This window comes from Natator depressus, chromosome 3 (assembly GCF_965152275.1).
Source record: "Natator depressus isolate rNatDep1 chromosome 3, rNatDep2.hap1, whole genome shotgun sequence".
Classification (NCBI taxonomy): domain Eukaryota; kingdom Metazoa; phylum Chordata; order Testudines; family Cheloniidae; genus Natator; species Natator depressus.
This window is the reverse complement of record NC_134236.1, coordinates 47578337-47594975: the sequence shown is the minus strand read 5'-3', so window position 1 is coordinate 47594975 and position 16639 is coordinate 47578337. Positions and strand designations below refer to the sequence as shown.

The 16639-nt window shown below is 40.6% G+C and overlaps 1 protein-coding gene across 9 annotated transcripts in view; it reads right to left on the bottom strand.

The window, feature by feature from the left end:
• The window catches only part of MLIP (muscular LMNA interacting protein), a 168108-nt gene that overhangs the window by 95548 nt on the left and 55921 nt on the right, over positions 1-16639 (bottom strand). For 8 of the 9 annotated variants that reach the window (XM_074947825.1, XM_074947827.1, XM_074947826.1 and 5 more), the window contains 2 exons: positions 9853-10011; positions 6883-7269 (listed from right to left, as the gene is read on the bottom strand). In XM_074947825.1, coding sequence (XP_074803926.1) covers positions 6883-7269; positions 9853-10011 — 546 coding nt within the window. The remainder of the gene's footprint in view (positions 1-6882; positions 7270-9852; positions 10012-16639) is intronic. The other variant, XM_074947830.1, reaches the window with a different exon arrangement.

The following is a 16639-nucleotide window of genomic DNA, read 5'->3' as shown; positions in this document are numbered from 1 at the left end:
TTTGCTTATATAAACAAGTTACTGTGGCGGTTCAATGATAAGACAGAACACAGCTTTTAGCAAGCAAGCAGGCTGGTCTGCTAACTGACTTCTGCCTGTCAGCTTTCCACCTTCCCCTTTATTCTCTCTCTCCCCCCGCGCATTACATTCTCCAACAGATAAAAGGAATACACTGGCTTTGTTTAACATTCTTATTTACCAATTTCTATCTACCGCATTCCTTGCTCTCGGGCCTTGAGCCCAGTCCTGAGAGGCTTCCCACGATTCATATCATCTTGGCGAGATTCCAAGGTTGATGCCCTTGGATGGAGCAGTGTGTGCACTACTCCTACACAACACTCCGGGTGTGCCCTGAATGTTGCCAAGTGCATAAACCTTTATGAATCCTACAAGTTACCACTTCTCTAGGTTCCAGGCTATTGTATTTCCCATTTAAGCAAAAACTGAAGTAATCATGCTGTCAGTAAGCATATGATGCAACTAGAAGTTATGGTCCCCCCCCATATATATCTATATCTATATATCTATCTATCTATATCTATCTATCTATATATATATATATAGTGATCACAACAACAGTTACATTGGTGTGAGAGCAGAATGTGGCCCTAAATATCTATAATATATTTAGTGTCCAATTCTGTTCCTCATAAAATAAGGTCCTACACAATGTGAATAAGGGTGATAGAATTCGAACCGTCTGTTATCAAAAGGATTACCTCTTGTAATGTCATAATTACATGTGAAAGATATCTCCCTCCACTGAAAATACAGTAGAAACCCACTACAGTTTATATGACTATGTATGGATGTCCTTAGTCAGGCAATGATTTTCCTGAGTAAGTACTTCAAGATTTAGTCCATATGGTTTAGAATTTGTCAGATAACGAGTTGATATGTTGCTGGGTTTGCAATTAAAATAAAAACTAGTCTTTGCATCATACCACACTTGAATAACTACTACTGTATTACATTTGTGTCAGACAAATAAGGAGGAGGAGGTCTGCAGGTTCTTGTTCAGTTTTTATAAACAAACAATTTCTACACATTACTCATCTACTTTCAAATTTTAACAAATACTTCTAAATAATAATATTATCGGAGGGTGATCGAACATCTTTTATTCCAGACAGTCCTGAACCATTTAAAAAACTTCTGGCCTGATCTTGCGTCCACTGAAGTCTATGGAACAACTGCCACTAGCTTCCATAGGAGTGAGACTAGGCCCTTGATATACAGTGAGCACCATTTCTATTTTCTCTTGATATTGCTGGAAATAATTAAATGAAAACATAATGGTTAAAACTAAGTCAGCAATTTCTAACAGGTATTGTATTTCCTTTGTTAAGTACAGGGAGAAACTGTGACACTGTGTGGTAACTATTGTTCACTTTTAAAAGGTGACCACATAGATGATGTGGTGAATGTGTACATAGATCAAGTCACACTCTGCTGAAATGTAGCTTCATCTCAGGTTGACTGCATCAGCTGCCAACCAACACATAAGGATTGCAAGGAAGAGCAGAATCTGTCGAGGAAACAGAAAGAGCGAATAGAAGTACCGGCAGGAACATGGAATTTGCTCAGGATGCTAGAGCTAAAACCCCATTTCCTGGAGCAGGGGTTCTCAACCTTTTTCTTTCTGAGCCCCCCCGCTATAAAAATTTCACAGCCCAGCTGTGCCACAACAACTATTTCAATGCCTATAAAAGCCAGGGCCAGCATTGGGGGGGAGGGGATAGCAAGCAGGGCAATTACCTGGGGTCCCATGCCACAGGGGGCCCCATTAAGCTAAGTTGCTCAGACTTTGGCTTCACCTGCAGGTGGCAGGGCTTGGGCCCCCAGGCTTTAGCACCGCACCTCCCGGCTTTGGCTTTCTGCCCTGGGCCCCAGAGAGTCTAACACCGGCCCTGCTTGGCAGACCCCCTGAAACCTGCTTGAGGCCCCCCAGGGGGCCCCAGACCCCGGTGGAGAACTGCTGTCTTACATAAAGTATATTTGGACCTTTAAAGATTAGGAGCCTGATTCATTATAGCCTCTTTACACCACTGGCCTGAAAGTGGGGGTAGATGTAATTTGCTCCTACTTCAGTGCCTCTCTATAGTGCCAAAGCTGTAGGAAGTGCCTTTGTATAAACAAGAATCAGGTCCTAGAAGTGGTTAGGTCCTCATTTTTAATGTCTCATGCAGCACCTCCTGCAGCACTCTGCTATCACCATAATAAGGAATTTGTTCAGTGGCAGTTTAGAGGGAAGAATGTATCTGGCATTCTGTTTGCTTCTTACTATTTTTATCATCTATTGAGCAATGGACTTGGCAGTTTATAAACATAAAACAGTATGTCCCCTACTTCAAGGATCTTACAATCTAGCTGAAGCAACACTGAACTCTTTGATGGGCACCTTGTTTTTTAGATTTCTCATAATTATGTTTATAACTGGGTTTTAAATACACACACCTACATATATATATATATATATATATATATATATATATATATATATATGTTTTATATATATATACACACACACAGACTATGACCTTGCAAAATTATTGGCAAGACTACCGAACCTGAAATCCAGTGCCATAATAAGAATTAATCTTTTATGTTAGGTGTTTGTTTCTGTGGGGCAACTATACAGTGTGGGGCATGTAAGAGATATGTAAACAGACTGTATTTCTTCTACTACTTCTGCTTATGATCAGTAAGGACATGAAACACTGGGCTGAATTCATCAAAAGGTTAATGAGTTTTTAAAGTGTTAATGGATAGCTTTCCTATTAGCTATTTCATGGAATCTCCCATCATAACAGGGTCAGAAAAAGAACATCTGGGACATCCTGCCTTGTAACCTGGGATTTCCATGTAGGTTACCCAAAGACAAACACAGAGATCTGATATTGAAACTTTTACATTTCCTTTAAAAAGTGAGTGTTCTTGTAAATTTCATTGTGTCTGTGAAGTGGGAGCCAATATGAAAAGCAGACTCTCAAAGATACCATGAGAGCAGAATCCAGAATGCTGATAAACTACAGATTATTGTAGTTTATTTTGTTTTATAAGGGCTAGATTATGGCCTAAAGCAAGAGCCTGTACAAAGAGAGGGTGCACCATTCACTCCCATCTATGGATGACCAGCTTTGCTGGCAGATGCAGAAGGGGTTGGGGAGAACCTATACCCTCTAGTCACAAGGTGTCTGCGTTTGTGTAAGGGCACAAGGGGGAAATGAGGGAATGTTCTCTCCATGCCCTTATACACAGCTACAAAAGATGAGCCACCGTGCAGCCTTATGTGCATCTGCCATCATTCATCAGCTGAATCTAAACTCACATCTGCCATGTTTTAACATGGAATATTATTTGTTTGCTCCTCCCTATTCACTAAACATTTGATCTGTTAGTAATTCATTAACACATGAGTTGATCTAGTGGCTTCTCACTTCTGGGGCAACTGGTGCTCCATTATGCCATGTGGGTGGAGCATGAGCGTTACAGAAGAGAAAATGGAGAGAACTGGCTGATTTATGATCACTGCCTGCCTCATGATTCCTGGCTACTTCAACAACCACTTCAGGCTTACAAGAAGTGAGGGGAGCAGAAGAAGTGATAACTAATAAGTTATTAAATTTGAAATACTGAACTGCTTTTCATACTTTGAATATGACATTAATTTTTTTTGCAGCAATGGTCAAGCAAGTTAAGGGTGTTTGGAACATCTATTTACTTCAGTGTCAGTCATTGTTCTCCTTCCCCCACCAACAGGAAAGGAAAATGTTAGTGATTCTTTTAAACAAATGTTGTAGTATATGTACAATCACCAAAGTTGACCACAATGTTGATTTTGTAACCAAGATCATTTTACAATGTAGACTCCTATGTAAGAGACACCTCTGTGAATAATACCAGTAAATTTACTAGCAGATAAGTAATATCACCTTGTCCAATCAGTCCTCCTAGAGAGAGCGCTGATCACAGTGCATCGTTCGTGTTGTTAGCCAGCCCTTCAGCCACCCACTGGCCAGGCTGTCAGTGGCACCAGACACGTGATCGGCATAGCATATCGTAGCCCAGAACCCCTGAGCTCAAGCGATCTGCCAGCCTTAGCCTCTCAAGTAGTTGGAATTATAGGCGCGTGCCACTAAACCTGGTATAAGTAACGTAGCCATTTTAAATTTTCATAATTTCCCTTCATTTTAGGGTTAATCACTACTCTAAATACTAAACCACTAAAAGCAAGCGAGTTACCATAGAAATATTGAGAGGAGCTCAGTAGAGATGGACTTTGAACACCAGAAAAAAGCAGCTTAGTCAAAATGTATTCTATTTATCACATACAGGGTAACAGATATTATTTAGACAATAAAGAAGATGGGAAGAGTACATAAAGTTGTTGATCTGTCAGCCATGTGTCTTTAGAACAATGACCTAGAAAGGTATACACTTGAGGCATACACATCAGGCATAATAAACATTTACCCTGTATAAACTCAGGTATAGGATTAATACAGTTGAACAGACTTTATTTGAATTCTTCCAAACTCTGCACAGAAGGCCAGAGGCTACATTTTTTTTCCTACACTGCCAATCAAGTCTCCTATTGCTTGTCAGACCATCAAAAACTCATTAAGAAACTATGGCATGTATATTACTCTCTATTTCCCTTATAAAAACTTTAGCATATATTTGATAGCTGCTACTGGAGAAAATTCCTAACTAACCCTTCCATGATCTGTGTGGACTCAAAGTACCACAAGTAAATTTTCATCTTCTAGATCTTTCATTTCTTGTAAGCTGCCTCATCAAGGACCAATTCTTTTGTTTCTTACACAGGCAACACTTCCTATCAGCAGGGTTCCTATCCCAGGGCACCCCCTAGGCCCTGAACCAGGCCCTAGCACTCACCCAGGCCTCTGCTCTGCGGTGTCCAGGTGTTTCTGTATGCCAGTCAAGTCTCACGAGGCTCTGTCCTCAGACGGAGCCCCAGATAGTCCACCCTCTTGGTGGTTGTCAACAAACCCACACCAACAAGTCATCCCACAGATGTGGTAAAGCTCTCATCCAGAATGCTTCTGCAAAGCTGTGGGCCAAACTAAGGTCACCAGTAGTATAAAACAATAGTCTTATCACAGGTGGATCCACAACAGATCCGTGCTTCCTTCAGGGAGGGGTCTCCAGGCAGTGCTCAGCTGAGGACTTCTTGCCTTTATCCAATCCTTGCTCCAAGACCTGAGGACTGGAGACCTGCTCTCCTGACTCATGTGTCACGAACTGAGCTGGTCTTCTCCCTTTTAAGCTCCTCTCTCCAATACTGACATCTCTCACATATGTCATGGGCCACAGCTGCCTAAACCCACATTAATTCCTTAGCCCTGTGCTGCCCAGTGTGGGGTTTGTATATCCCATCATACTTCCATTGACTTCACTGGGACTGAGCACAGCCCAATGAATAATTCCTCGTGAAGGATTATATCCTAAGCTCCTTTCTTTTCGGTTTTACTCAGTCATAAAGTCACACGAGAACATTGAGATCACTGGGAATTTGAGTAAAAACTGAATAAGGACATCAGGAGTTGAGCCTTGGACATCAAGAATTATTCATTTTGTTAGAGAAAGCAACAGGTCTTATTTTCTCTTTAGAAACACCAAAGGGCTGGATTTTCGGACTAGCACAGCTCTATTGAAGTGAAGGGATTTACATCAATTTACACCAATTGAGGATCTGGCCAATTATGTTTTAAAAAAGAGAAAATTATTTCCCCACCTACAATTCCCTGGAGACTATCTGTGCTCCTTCCAGAAACATCAGAAGTCAAGTTTCTGAATGTATGCACAATTTATTTACCCTCTGGTTCAAATTCATCCATCTCCAAATAAAATAAACTCTGAACACCATTAGTTATTTTTTTCTTTAGAGTCCTAAATTTTGCCTAATATAAAACCATGTGCCATGTATAGGATTACAGAGGGTGTGTCTTCACAGTAGTTAGCTTGAGTTATAATTCAAGGGTTACCCTTAACTCAACTCCCATCCACACAAAACAATCTGTAGCTTCAGTTAAGTGGTGCTTTGAACTCAAACTCCCTGGCCAATGGTGCTGGGGGGGGGAAGGGGAGCGGGGGGAGGGTGTGTTGCAGCTCAAGTTACAGCAATTCATCAGCAGCTAATCCACTCTAATCATTCTGTTAATCCAGTCACTCTGTGCTGCTAATCCAATCACTATTTGTAACTCCAAGTGTGGTTTTGAAGTGGGCTCACTCTCACTTGAGTTAGTTAAGTGCAGTAACTCCAGTGTACTAACTGTTGAAGTGAAGACAAGCCCACAGAATGGGCCTTGCACCTTGAGTTGTCGTTTACACCCGTGCAAAGACAATGAAAAATGACACTAATTTAGAACAGAAGCATTTTACACCCTCTTTGCGCAGACGTCAATGACTGCATAAGTTTCAGAGAAGGGAAAATTCACATACCAGATCCTCAGTGGTAAATCAGCTTAGCTCCAAGATCCATTGATTTCAATGGAGCTATGCCAATTTTCACAAAAATGGAGAATCTAGCCCTATACCTTTAGGTTGTGTTGTGATGAGTAGATCAGAGAGGCAAGAAGAAAAAGATTAACAGATCTGCACCAGCTACTCACCTCCACCTCTACTAACAGCTCCCTTTATACACCCTCTCTACTGTGAGACACATACCCACTTTTAGGTAGAAATGTAGAACTCTTGACTGTGGCAAAAGAGAGAAGTTACTAATAATCCACAAAAAGCAGCCAGTAATCAACATCCATCCTGAGCTGAACTGGATGACCACATCCCAAAAGAGATGGCAAGTAAAAGTTGACATGCACACCCCACCCACAAAGGAGAGTTAAAATAATAACTTACCTGGCGTTGTTTGGGGAAACGGGTAGCACTGTGTGACAGCGCAGCACATTGTGTCTCAGGAACATTCAGGTCACCATGAGGTTCGCTTGACTCACCACCAGAAGAAATGTGGGAGGTAGTCAATAGCTGACATTTCGCATGCCCAGTGCCATGACCTACAGAAGGCTGCTGAACACTGTTTCTGGATACGGTCTCTTCATCTCCTTCATCAGAGTCCGTAATAAAGACAAACTCAGCCTTGAAAAGGTCACTCTCCTGCATGTCTCCTTTGCTCATCTTATACTCTTTTGGCTGGAAAATCTTTTGGCTGGTGCCTGCGTGATAGGTGGATTCACTGTCTTGCCTGATTCCACTTTTTAAGGCCAGGTCATCAGAGACTATGGTAGACTGCAAAACACATTAAAATAAATTCTATTTTAGCTGAATATTATTTGTTTCTCCATAAAAAACAGAAGGAACCTTTAGCTTGCAGCACTAGCTGGCACTATGCTACCAATCTCCCAGAAGATAAGCCAAGATCTCAGGCTCCAGCCTAGGCTGGGTGTGTCCGAGAGAACAGAAGTTGCCCGTTCTATTGTTCCACTAGCATGCTTTCCCACTCCCGGCACCTTCCCTCCCACCAACACACTGGCCCATACATTAAATCTGTTATAAAGGGAGACACTTGTCGCCTTTCTAGCTACATAACACAGAAATGGGAGACTCAAGTCAAAACAATAGATTGGATTTGATGTTGGGAATAACATTGCAATTGGGAGGGAGGATGGGGTGCAGTCAAGCAGAATGAGCTGTGAGGCCAGCCTAAAGCAGACATGATGGGGATGGAATTCTGACTGTGGGATCCACAAGAGCAGACAATACCACTCACAACTATCTGACAGAGAAATCTGGGGCAAAACCCATACATAGCAACAAAGGACCTGAATCCAGGGCATTCTTTGGAAAGAGGAAACAAAAGAATGTGAGGTCAGGAAGCTTTACTGTACATTTAAGGGTAAGCATTTTAGCACAAAGCACAATTGTTCTTTTTACAGCAGATAATATTCTGCTTTTCAGTTTCTAGTATTTATCCCGGCAAGTGCTGCAGTAGTGTTATCCTTTGCATATGTCTTATGCATTGCTGAGTCATCCAATATTTGAAATGATTGCTGTATTTTGTTTCCCTGGCCTAGCAGAAGGGATCAGGCAGATGAATGGATGTATGAAATAAATCACCGGTAGGGCTTACATATGCATGCTCTGTAAGGGGCATACTACAGAATTAGATTCCCATTGGCTGCAATGGGAGTTACAGGGAAATAAGTTATTTCGAAAAACAGACCACTTATTTCGATATCTAAATTTGAGTTTGGGTGACTCGCTTGTGAAAATTTTGGCCATGCTCAGTTTGGAAAGGAGAATAGAAGGGGGTATGAAGGTCCCAATGCTGCTCAGCATACGTGAGTGCTGCCTGCATTAGAGCATACTGAAATGTGATGGGTGGACACAGAACTCAGGGAAACCTGATTCTGCTTCCTGAGAGCACTGCTAGCCAGGGGTGCTGAATCGGGGTGGGGTGGGGGAGGAGGTCATGGAGCCATAGCCCCATCACTTTTAAAAGTGGGAGCCTCAGGGGAAGAGGCAGAGCAAGGACGGGACCTTGGGGGGGAAGGGGTGGAGCAAGGTCAGGCCTTGGGAAAACAGGTGCGGTGAAGGTGGGACTTCAGGAGAAGGGACAGAGCATGTGTGGGGGCATGGTTCAGGTGCCAGTGTCCTCCCAGTTCTAGGGAATTTCTGGCACTTCTGCTGCAAGTAGCAGCTACACGGTCAAAGGAAGGAGCAAGTAACTAAGTGACTATTTGCAAGATGAGGATTACATTTAAACTCAACTTCCTCAGACACGCCCATTCTCTGCCCACATTCAACCGTTTTTTTAATGCTGTGCCCTGGGGAGAAGATGTTCAAGGTGCTTGAGACTTCCATTCAGTTCAGGAACTATTCCTAGTGCTGCACACTACTTGCCCCCATGTGTAGCTTATGTTTACTTGAACTGGAGTGCCACCAAATTGCATTCCCGGCTATGCAGCATAAAAGGACTTGGAGGGACAAGACCAAAAGGAGTGTGGAAATAAATCAGAGGATCATATTTATGCTTTCAAATAACACAAGAATAAATGAAAAGCAAAGGAAATATTTCCCTATGCAGCGTAATTCACTATCACAGGAAATCACCGAGGCAAATGGTTTAGCAGCATTTTTAAAAATTATTTATATATGATCAAGAGGAACATTTGTAGTTATACTACCTAAATCCAAAATTTACACAGGATATTGGTCTGCAGGAGATAAGGTGCTCACCAGCTGAAGTCAGTAAGACATGTCCTCTGTGCTGTTCAGCAGTTGCACTTCAAAGACTGTCCCAGTTAGCAAAGGATACCTGCTTCCTGTGGTACTCCCCATTTCAAGTGTAGAGCACCCATCTTGACATAGGCAGTTTCAAAACAGAAGAAACTTTAATTTTACTGCAGTATTTTTGCAGAATTAGAATAATTATGGGGACTGGCACCTTCATGTGGAGCATCCAATGGTGGCCATTGCTGAAGGCAGGGTTCAGTGACTTACTATTGGTGTATTCCACTATGATAATTCGAATGTACCTATTCATGTCCCCTTTCCACCCTCATCACATCATCATGATATATCATTACATAATTGGCAGAACACATTATGGAGATGGGGAGTGGTTTACTTCAGGTATAAACTCCGCCAAAGGAAAAATACCTTATTAGGCAGACCATCAGTCTGCTCCATTATAGCAACTCCCATGTTTCTATGTATATTGCATGGCTGCTTCTCTGATGGTCCTGGAATTGACACTCAAACTCCAACAGGGAAGAGGTTAAGGAGGAACAATACCAGTTCAGTGATGGTCAGGAAGACTTTTCCATACTTTTCAAGTAAATGTAAAACTATGTCAATATAAAATCCTACCCTATTTATAATTTCTTGACTGCTTTCATTGTTTGGCTCCTCTGAAGTTTTCACAAGCAGCTTACAGACATCTACAACCTGAAAGTGAGTCGGAAGTCGTCCGATAGATGGAACAAATGTGAAGGTCAAAGGTTTGGTTCCAGATTCTCCAGAGGGGACCTACAAGATACATAATGAATGTAGCTTTTAATCTTGATGGAGATTATTTTTACCAAAGAAGAAAGAGTCTTTTTAATTCTTATGACTGATCCAATATGCATCCTCATGCCTTATGCTTATTTCACTAGCTTTACTGATGGATGGGTTTTGTGTCCTAGCAATATATGTATTTTCTAATCAAATCTGAGAAATTATATTCATAAAGGACAAAACGTTGTCCTGGCTCACACCTAGTGCCACCATATTGAATCGGTACAGTTGCATTGTGGGTATCTCAGTGGTGAGTTTGGCCCACAGTTTGATGTTCCATAATTCTCCTGCATATGCACTCCACTAGTCTGCATGTGCCACTGTATAACTCTACTGCGTTCAGCAGATTTACACCAGCCTGAACACAGGCTATGGCCAAAAAACCTTTTGCTTATGAACGGACCACAAATTGAAACAGTTGTTTTTGAAATAAGGCACCTTTAACTGTAGCAAATGACATAGGAATAGAGCTGGCAGATTAATGAAACCACAGTCATTTATCACAGGTGTCTCTTGAAACAATTATGTTGTAACTGAAATCAATACACCCAATTGGTTTACCTGTGAAAATAATTCAGGAAATAGAAAAAAAACCCAAACTTGCTTCATTGTTTTTGCCACACCACTAATATGTGCAAATGACACACTTCCTAGAGTAAAAGTTGGTATGGAGCCAATGCCAACCATGGATGAGTTTGGGGATGAATTCTGCTTCCATGAGTGTCCCAGGCAAATAGAGATTACGGTATACTTCCTCCCTCACCTCCACGTCAGAGCCATCCAGTCCCACAGGCCTATAGGTATATGGGAAGGTGTCAGGATAAGCCATGGCCCCACCTCCTTCTCATCCTTCCCTGCCAGTTTGGGGTACTACACAAAGACTGTGAAGGAAGAGTGCAGGCTGGGGTCAAGAGGGTGGGGCTGTTCAGTTTTTGCCTCAGCACATAATGGAAATTCCACCTAAAAGACAGCACAAGACTTCCCACAGTCCCCTCCGATCAGTGAAATCCCCCTTCATAGAAGGTCCTGGTAGGCAAGTGCTGGCAGAAGAAGCCCTTGTAATGAAGCTGGTATAAAGCAGTCTTGCCAGCAGAGATTGATGAGAGGAGATGCAAACGGCCCCTCTACTGAGGAGCCTCAACAGGACCTCATAGCAGATCTGGGGACAACTGTGGATCAGATTCCATTGATTCTTCCATGGGTGGGTAAGGGTTACAAGCCCATCCTCCTGATGGAAGAACATGGAAGGAATTCATGGAGTTTATCCCTAAAATCCGACTTCAGGATTGTAGTAGTTAATCTAATTTTCAGACAACGTAATAATACAGGACTAAACTGAATTGAATTATACTGTAGCATAATAGCAGCAATCTATGATTTTTTCCCCCTGTGGTTTTCTCATTTACAACAAAACAGAAATTTGAGCAACGTGCTACTTGTTATATTCCTTTGTAATTTGCATCTGTAAGCAAGTAGCAATTTTAGGACATAAAGACGAAAAACACTCATATAACTCAAGCAAAACTAGCCTTGTAGCTGCCGGGATGTTAAAAAATGATAAACACAGATTTTCAGCTAAAACAATTTAAGTAGATGTTGATTTCATGGTCAGAAACCTGCCTCCAAAATCACCTACACAAGGCAATCAGATTATTTACACAGCCATAGCCCACTGGAGTTTGGTTTACAGTTTAGGATAAGAGCCTTATTCTCCAAGACACAGTCAAGAACAATTTTATATTTCTCCAGATCTAATTCTAAATGAGCAATGTTTTAAAATCTTCATAAGGTAAATACACTGATCACATGGCAGTCACCTCAATGCTTATGAACAATACGACCTCACAAGTCAAACTGGGCCCTTTTGTTCACAAACTCATGTGAATGTGCTATACATTCTAGAATTGCTCCTTGCTTCCAGATGCAGGTTACAAAGGGATGTGGGAAAGAGAGAGCCTGAGCCCCAGCCTCAGTGAGCAGGGCTGATTGGCAATGCATGGAAGAACAAGGCACATGACCTGTAGGCTCCTGTGGAGGGGAGTGAATGCTAGATACTCCTTTTCATGGGGACCTCTGGGTGGTATTTTGCTTCAAGGAGCCACAACGCTTCTTACAGCCTTGCCTTGCCTCTGTCTTTCCCCAGTGGGTGGCCTGAGCTTCAATCTGGCCCTTGGCCTTCATGAATCAGAGATGCAATTATCAGATAGGCAGCTCCACAATTAGTTTGCAAACAATAGAATACTTAGGCCTTGCTCCTGCGAACGGGGATACATGCAAACTATCCTGTTGATTCTGGGACTACTCGTGTGCCTAAAGTTAAACATGCGCATATTTGTTTTCAGGATCTGGTGACTAGAATGCAGTCTGGTCTGTAATCTCCACACCAAAGACTGCTGGTACTTTTCAGAACGAGCGCGTTATCATCCCTGCAGATTGCATTTCCTTAGCTCTTCTTTGTTCCACCATCTCCCTGAATAACATTTCAAGGAGTGAAAGGATAAATGTGTAAAATGATTTATAGAAACTTACAGAAAGACTCTTATCATCAGGGACTTTCCTGAGCAAATATTTATGATGGTATTTACGATCACCCTCGCTCAAGCTGGGGCATCCATCATATTAGCTAGCCGTTGAGTGAGCTTTGTAAAGCTGACACCATCCATCACAATCTTTAGAGCACCTCACTCTTCACTGCAATCTGCTGCAGGCAGACTTTCAAATCCTCTTTTAAAAACACACAAGGATTTTTTATGGATCTGTGACTGTTCTTTACCCTTCCAACTCTAGTTAGAAGTGAAGGTACTGCAGCACCCTTGCTACCTGACACAGTTGCTAATGCTTTCCCTTGTAATCTCCCACTTGTAATGTAGTTGTTTGACACTTGACATCAGATGTATTGTATGATCAGACATGGAGGTAACATTAATATTTAATAGGGGTTATTAGTTAGTTTTCGGACTAATAATTTTTAAAGGTTCAACAAAGTAGAGAGAGAATACCAAGTACACACAGAGTCAACATTTATAGAAATTTAAAAAAAAATTAAAAAACATTTTGTACAACTAAGCTCACAGTCATGTATGCGCATACTTCCAAAGTGGGAATGCAAGCAAGAAGTAAGAATATAAGGACCGGTGCATTATACTATCGCATCCTTTTGATATTGAATATAGCCCAGCTCAGATTCCCTGGGCCAGATTTGCCACTGGTATATCACTGGTATCTCCATTGTTTTGATGTAAAACTGGACTAAAACACTTTTGAAAGCCTGCTTAACTTAAATACATGATGGAATTAACCATCAAAAATAATAGAAGGATAAAATTATATTTGAAAAATTAAATTTAAGAGGTTTGTGCAAGATGTTTGAGTTATAGACTAGACAGCATCCTCCAACTACTCCATGATGTCCATTCAATGCAGTTATCTTCTTTGGAGGAGGCCATTATACTGACGCTTGTTGAATTCAACATATTTTAATTTTGTTAAAAATTAGATTGTGTCAACCTCCAACTAGAATTTCTTCCTATGTTGTACAGCCTCAGGCTTGTACAGGAAGTTTCAAGGAGTCACATATTGCATAGGACAGTATGCAGTGCCACACTTCCTGTTGACAGGTTTCGGAGTAGCAGCCGTGTTAGTCTGTATTCGCAAAAAGAAAAGGAGGACTTGTGGCACCTCTGAGACTAACAAATTTAGTTGAGCATAAGCTTTCGTGAGCTACGGCTCACTTCATTGGATGCATTCAGTGGAAAATACAGTGGGGAGATTTATATACACAGAGAACATGAAACAATGGGTGTTACCATACACACTGTAAGGAGAGTGATCACTTAAGGTGAGCTATTACCAGCAGAAGAGCGGGGCCAGGGGGGGAGGGAGACACCTTTTGCAGTGATAATCAAGGTGGGCCATTTCCAGCAGTTGACAAGAACATCTGAGGAACAGTGGGGGGTGGAAGGGGGGGAATAAACATGGGGAAATAGTTTACTTTGTGTAATGACCCATTCACTCCCAGTCTTTATTCAAGCCTAAATTAATTGTGTCCAGTTTGCAAATTAATTCCAATTCAGCAGTCTCTCCTTGGAGTCTGTTTTTCCTGTTGATTCACTCAGACTTGCAAACAGACACAGGATCTTGAATACAACCACAATCATGCAAATCAGGCTAAGTTATACTAGCAACAGACTAAAAGATACATGATAAACAGAGCTGGTCAGATGCCCAATGTTTTTCATTGGAAAAATCTGTTTTTCAACTGAAAAATGGGTTTTCCATGGGAATTTTCAAAACACCTTGAAGAATTTCACTTCATTTATTTTTCAAAACACATTTTAAAATGAATATTTTCATTTCATTTTTATTTGAGTTAAAATGTGGCTTCAGTTTAGATTTTGAAAACAAAGATTTCAGCTTTCCATTTTTAGCCTCTAGATTTTCAGCAGGTTTCCCCTCCTGCTCTTGCTCTCCTTGTTTTTTTACTCACTCTCCACCCCACCTCAACCAGAAAAGGAAGAAGGTAAAAAAGCATGGAAATGGAAAGTAACCCACTTTGTACACTTTTTTTTTAACTGTTCTTTCAATAAATGTTAAACACACTTTTCTGTTTTGCATTTTTTCCAGCTGAATAAGTCAAACAAAGGTTTTAAAAAAAGTGAAGTGAAGTGCCAGATAGGAAGGCTAAACAGGGGACAAATGTTACATACCATAAATCTAAAACCATAAATCAGGAAAGCATCTCCATTCAGGAAAGAACATAATCACCTGCTTAACTTTAGGCACTTTTGCTTCAGTTTAATTGAAGCTGATGAGACTTAAACAGGGCCCTCTAGATAAGTAGATGCTTGAGTGTTTTCCTGAATCAAGATTCATACTTCAAACTGATCCTGGAAAAGGAAAATCAAATGTTGTCTAACTTTTATTTTCTATTTTCATTGTTCATTCAAAATAATGGGGGTGACTACAAAAAAAAAGGCAATAATGAGAGGAAGTGAGATGTTGCGTTTCAGAGTAAAAGAAAGAAAAAGAGTAAAAATCAAGAAATACTACAGAAATAAAATAATGAGATGGACAGAATGGTAAGACATAGAAGGAGAGGGGGAAAGGGTGAAGAAATGGGAGCAGGGCATACATAAAATAAGACACACCATTTCTAGGCAAGTGAATTTAATTAACTTATTTATATTTCCTTATTTTGCTGTACTTTCCTGGCAGACGTTCCTGATCTCTGAACGTTTGAAGGAAATGGACAGGATGGCTATTGTTGGCACTTACATAATATTTCTGTTCCTAGCTTCTCTGGAATCTATAGGTTACTAATCTGAGAAAGAGAAAATAGCCTGAAATCCATCAGAGTACATACAAAAACCTGCAGCAGACTGAGTCTAGACTCCAGAGCCCAAAAATAACGACAGAATGAATTCAATGGCCCACACAGCCAGCTGGCCTAACTCCACTGGAACCTAGGAGTTATGGCAGCAGAGAATTTGGCCTGCAATGTTTATTCAAGAAAACATTAAATAACCACTTTTTGTATTTATCTGTCCTGCTCTATTCACAATGAAATAATTGCCTAGCTTTAATTGTGCATTTTTATCTGATTTAGGCCTTTGAAGAATATCAATATTTAGCATAATCTGAATAGTTTTTTCCATGTAGCATTTCTGCTGGAAGGATCCAGGCTGCAACATGACAGAGTGCTTAGTAGTTATACAAGAAATTTATGGTAAATGATTTCCAGGGTTTCCTTTCTTTGCCCATAGTTTGCAAACAGGTTTAATGCATAATTGACATGTTCTGTTTCCCATGAGCCTGAGGATAATAAATAAATCTCTGCATGAAATGTCCCTCTCTCCTTTATAATTTCTTCAAACTGCATTGCTGTGAATTAATCTCAGTGACTAGTTTCCTTAAATTTCCTTCATGACTGAAGACTGTTAGTATGAAATTGACCATGTCGTTGAAGTAACAATCTTTTCCAGCTATTTGTTAAAATAATCAAGTTCAAAATTAGCAGAATGGCAGTTCACTGCCACTGTGTCAGCAAGTCTAACTATTTTAATAGCAAATATTTCCTCTTATGGGTTTTAATTTATTTAATTAAAGGAAAGAGACCGAAATACCTCAATGTCTAATAACAAAGTAACAAATATCAAAGATATGTTATTAGATACATACATATGTACAGATATGTTATTAGATATATACATTAAAACGCATAAGAGGAAATGTTTGCTATTAAAATAGTTAGACTTCCTGACACAGTAGCAGTGAACTGCCATTCTACTATTATTTTAAACTGATTACTTTAGCAAATAGCTGGAAAAAATGGTTACACTGACAACAGTAATGAATTTCATATTAACAATCTTCAGTCGTGAAGGAAATCACAGACTAAATTTAATTCACAACAATGCAATTTGAAGAAATTAAGAGGAGGGAGAGAGAGAGAGAGAGAGAGAACGAACACAGAGATTAATTTATTATCCTGATAGGGAAAGTAACAAATAACAAATATGGGAGTTAGCCAGCTGGTGAGTATTTTGGAGCACTTCTGTGTTATTGCTATTGATTAATGTTGGGGGACAAAAACAGAGCA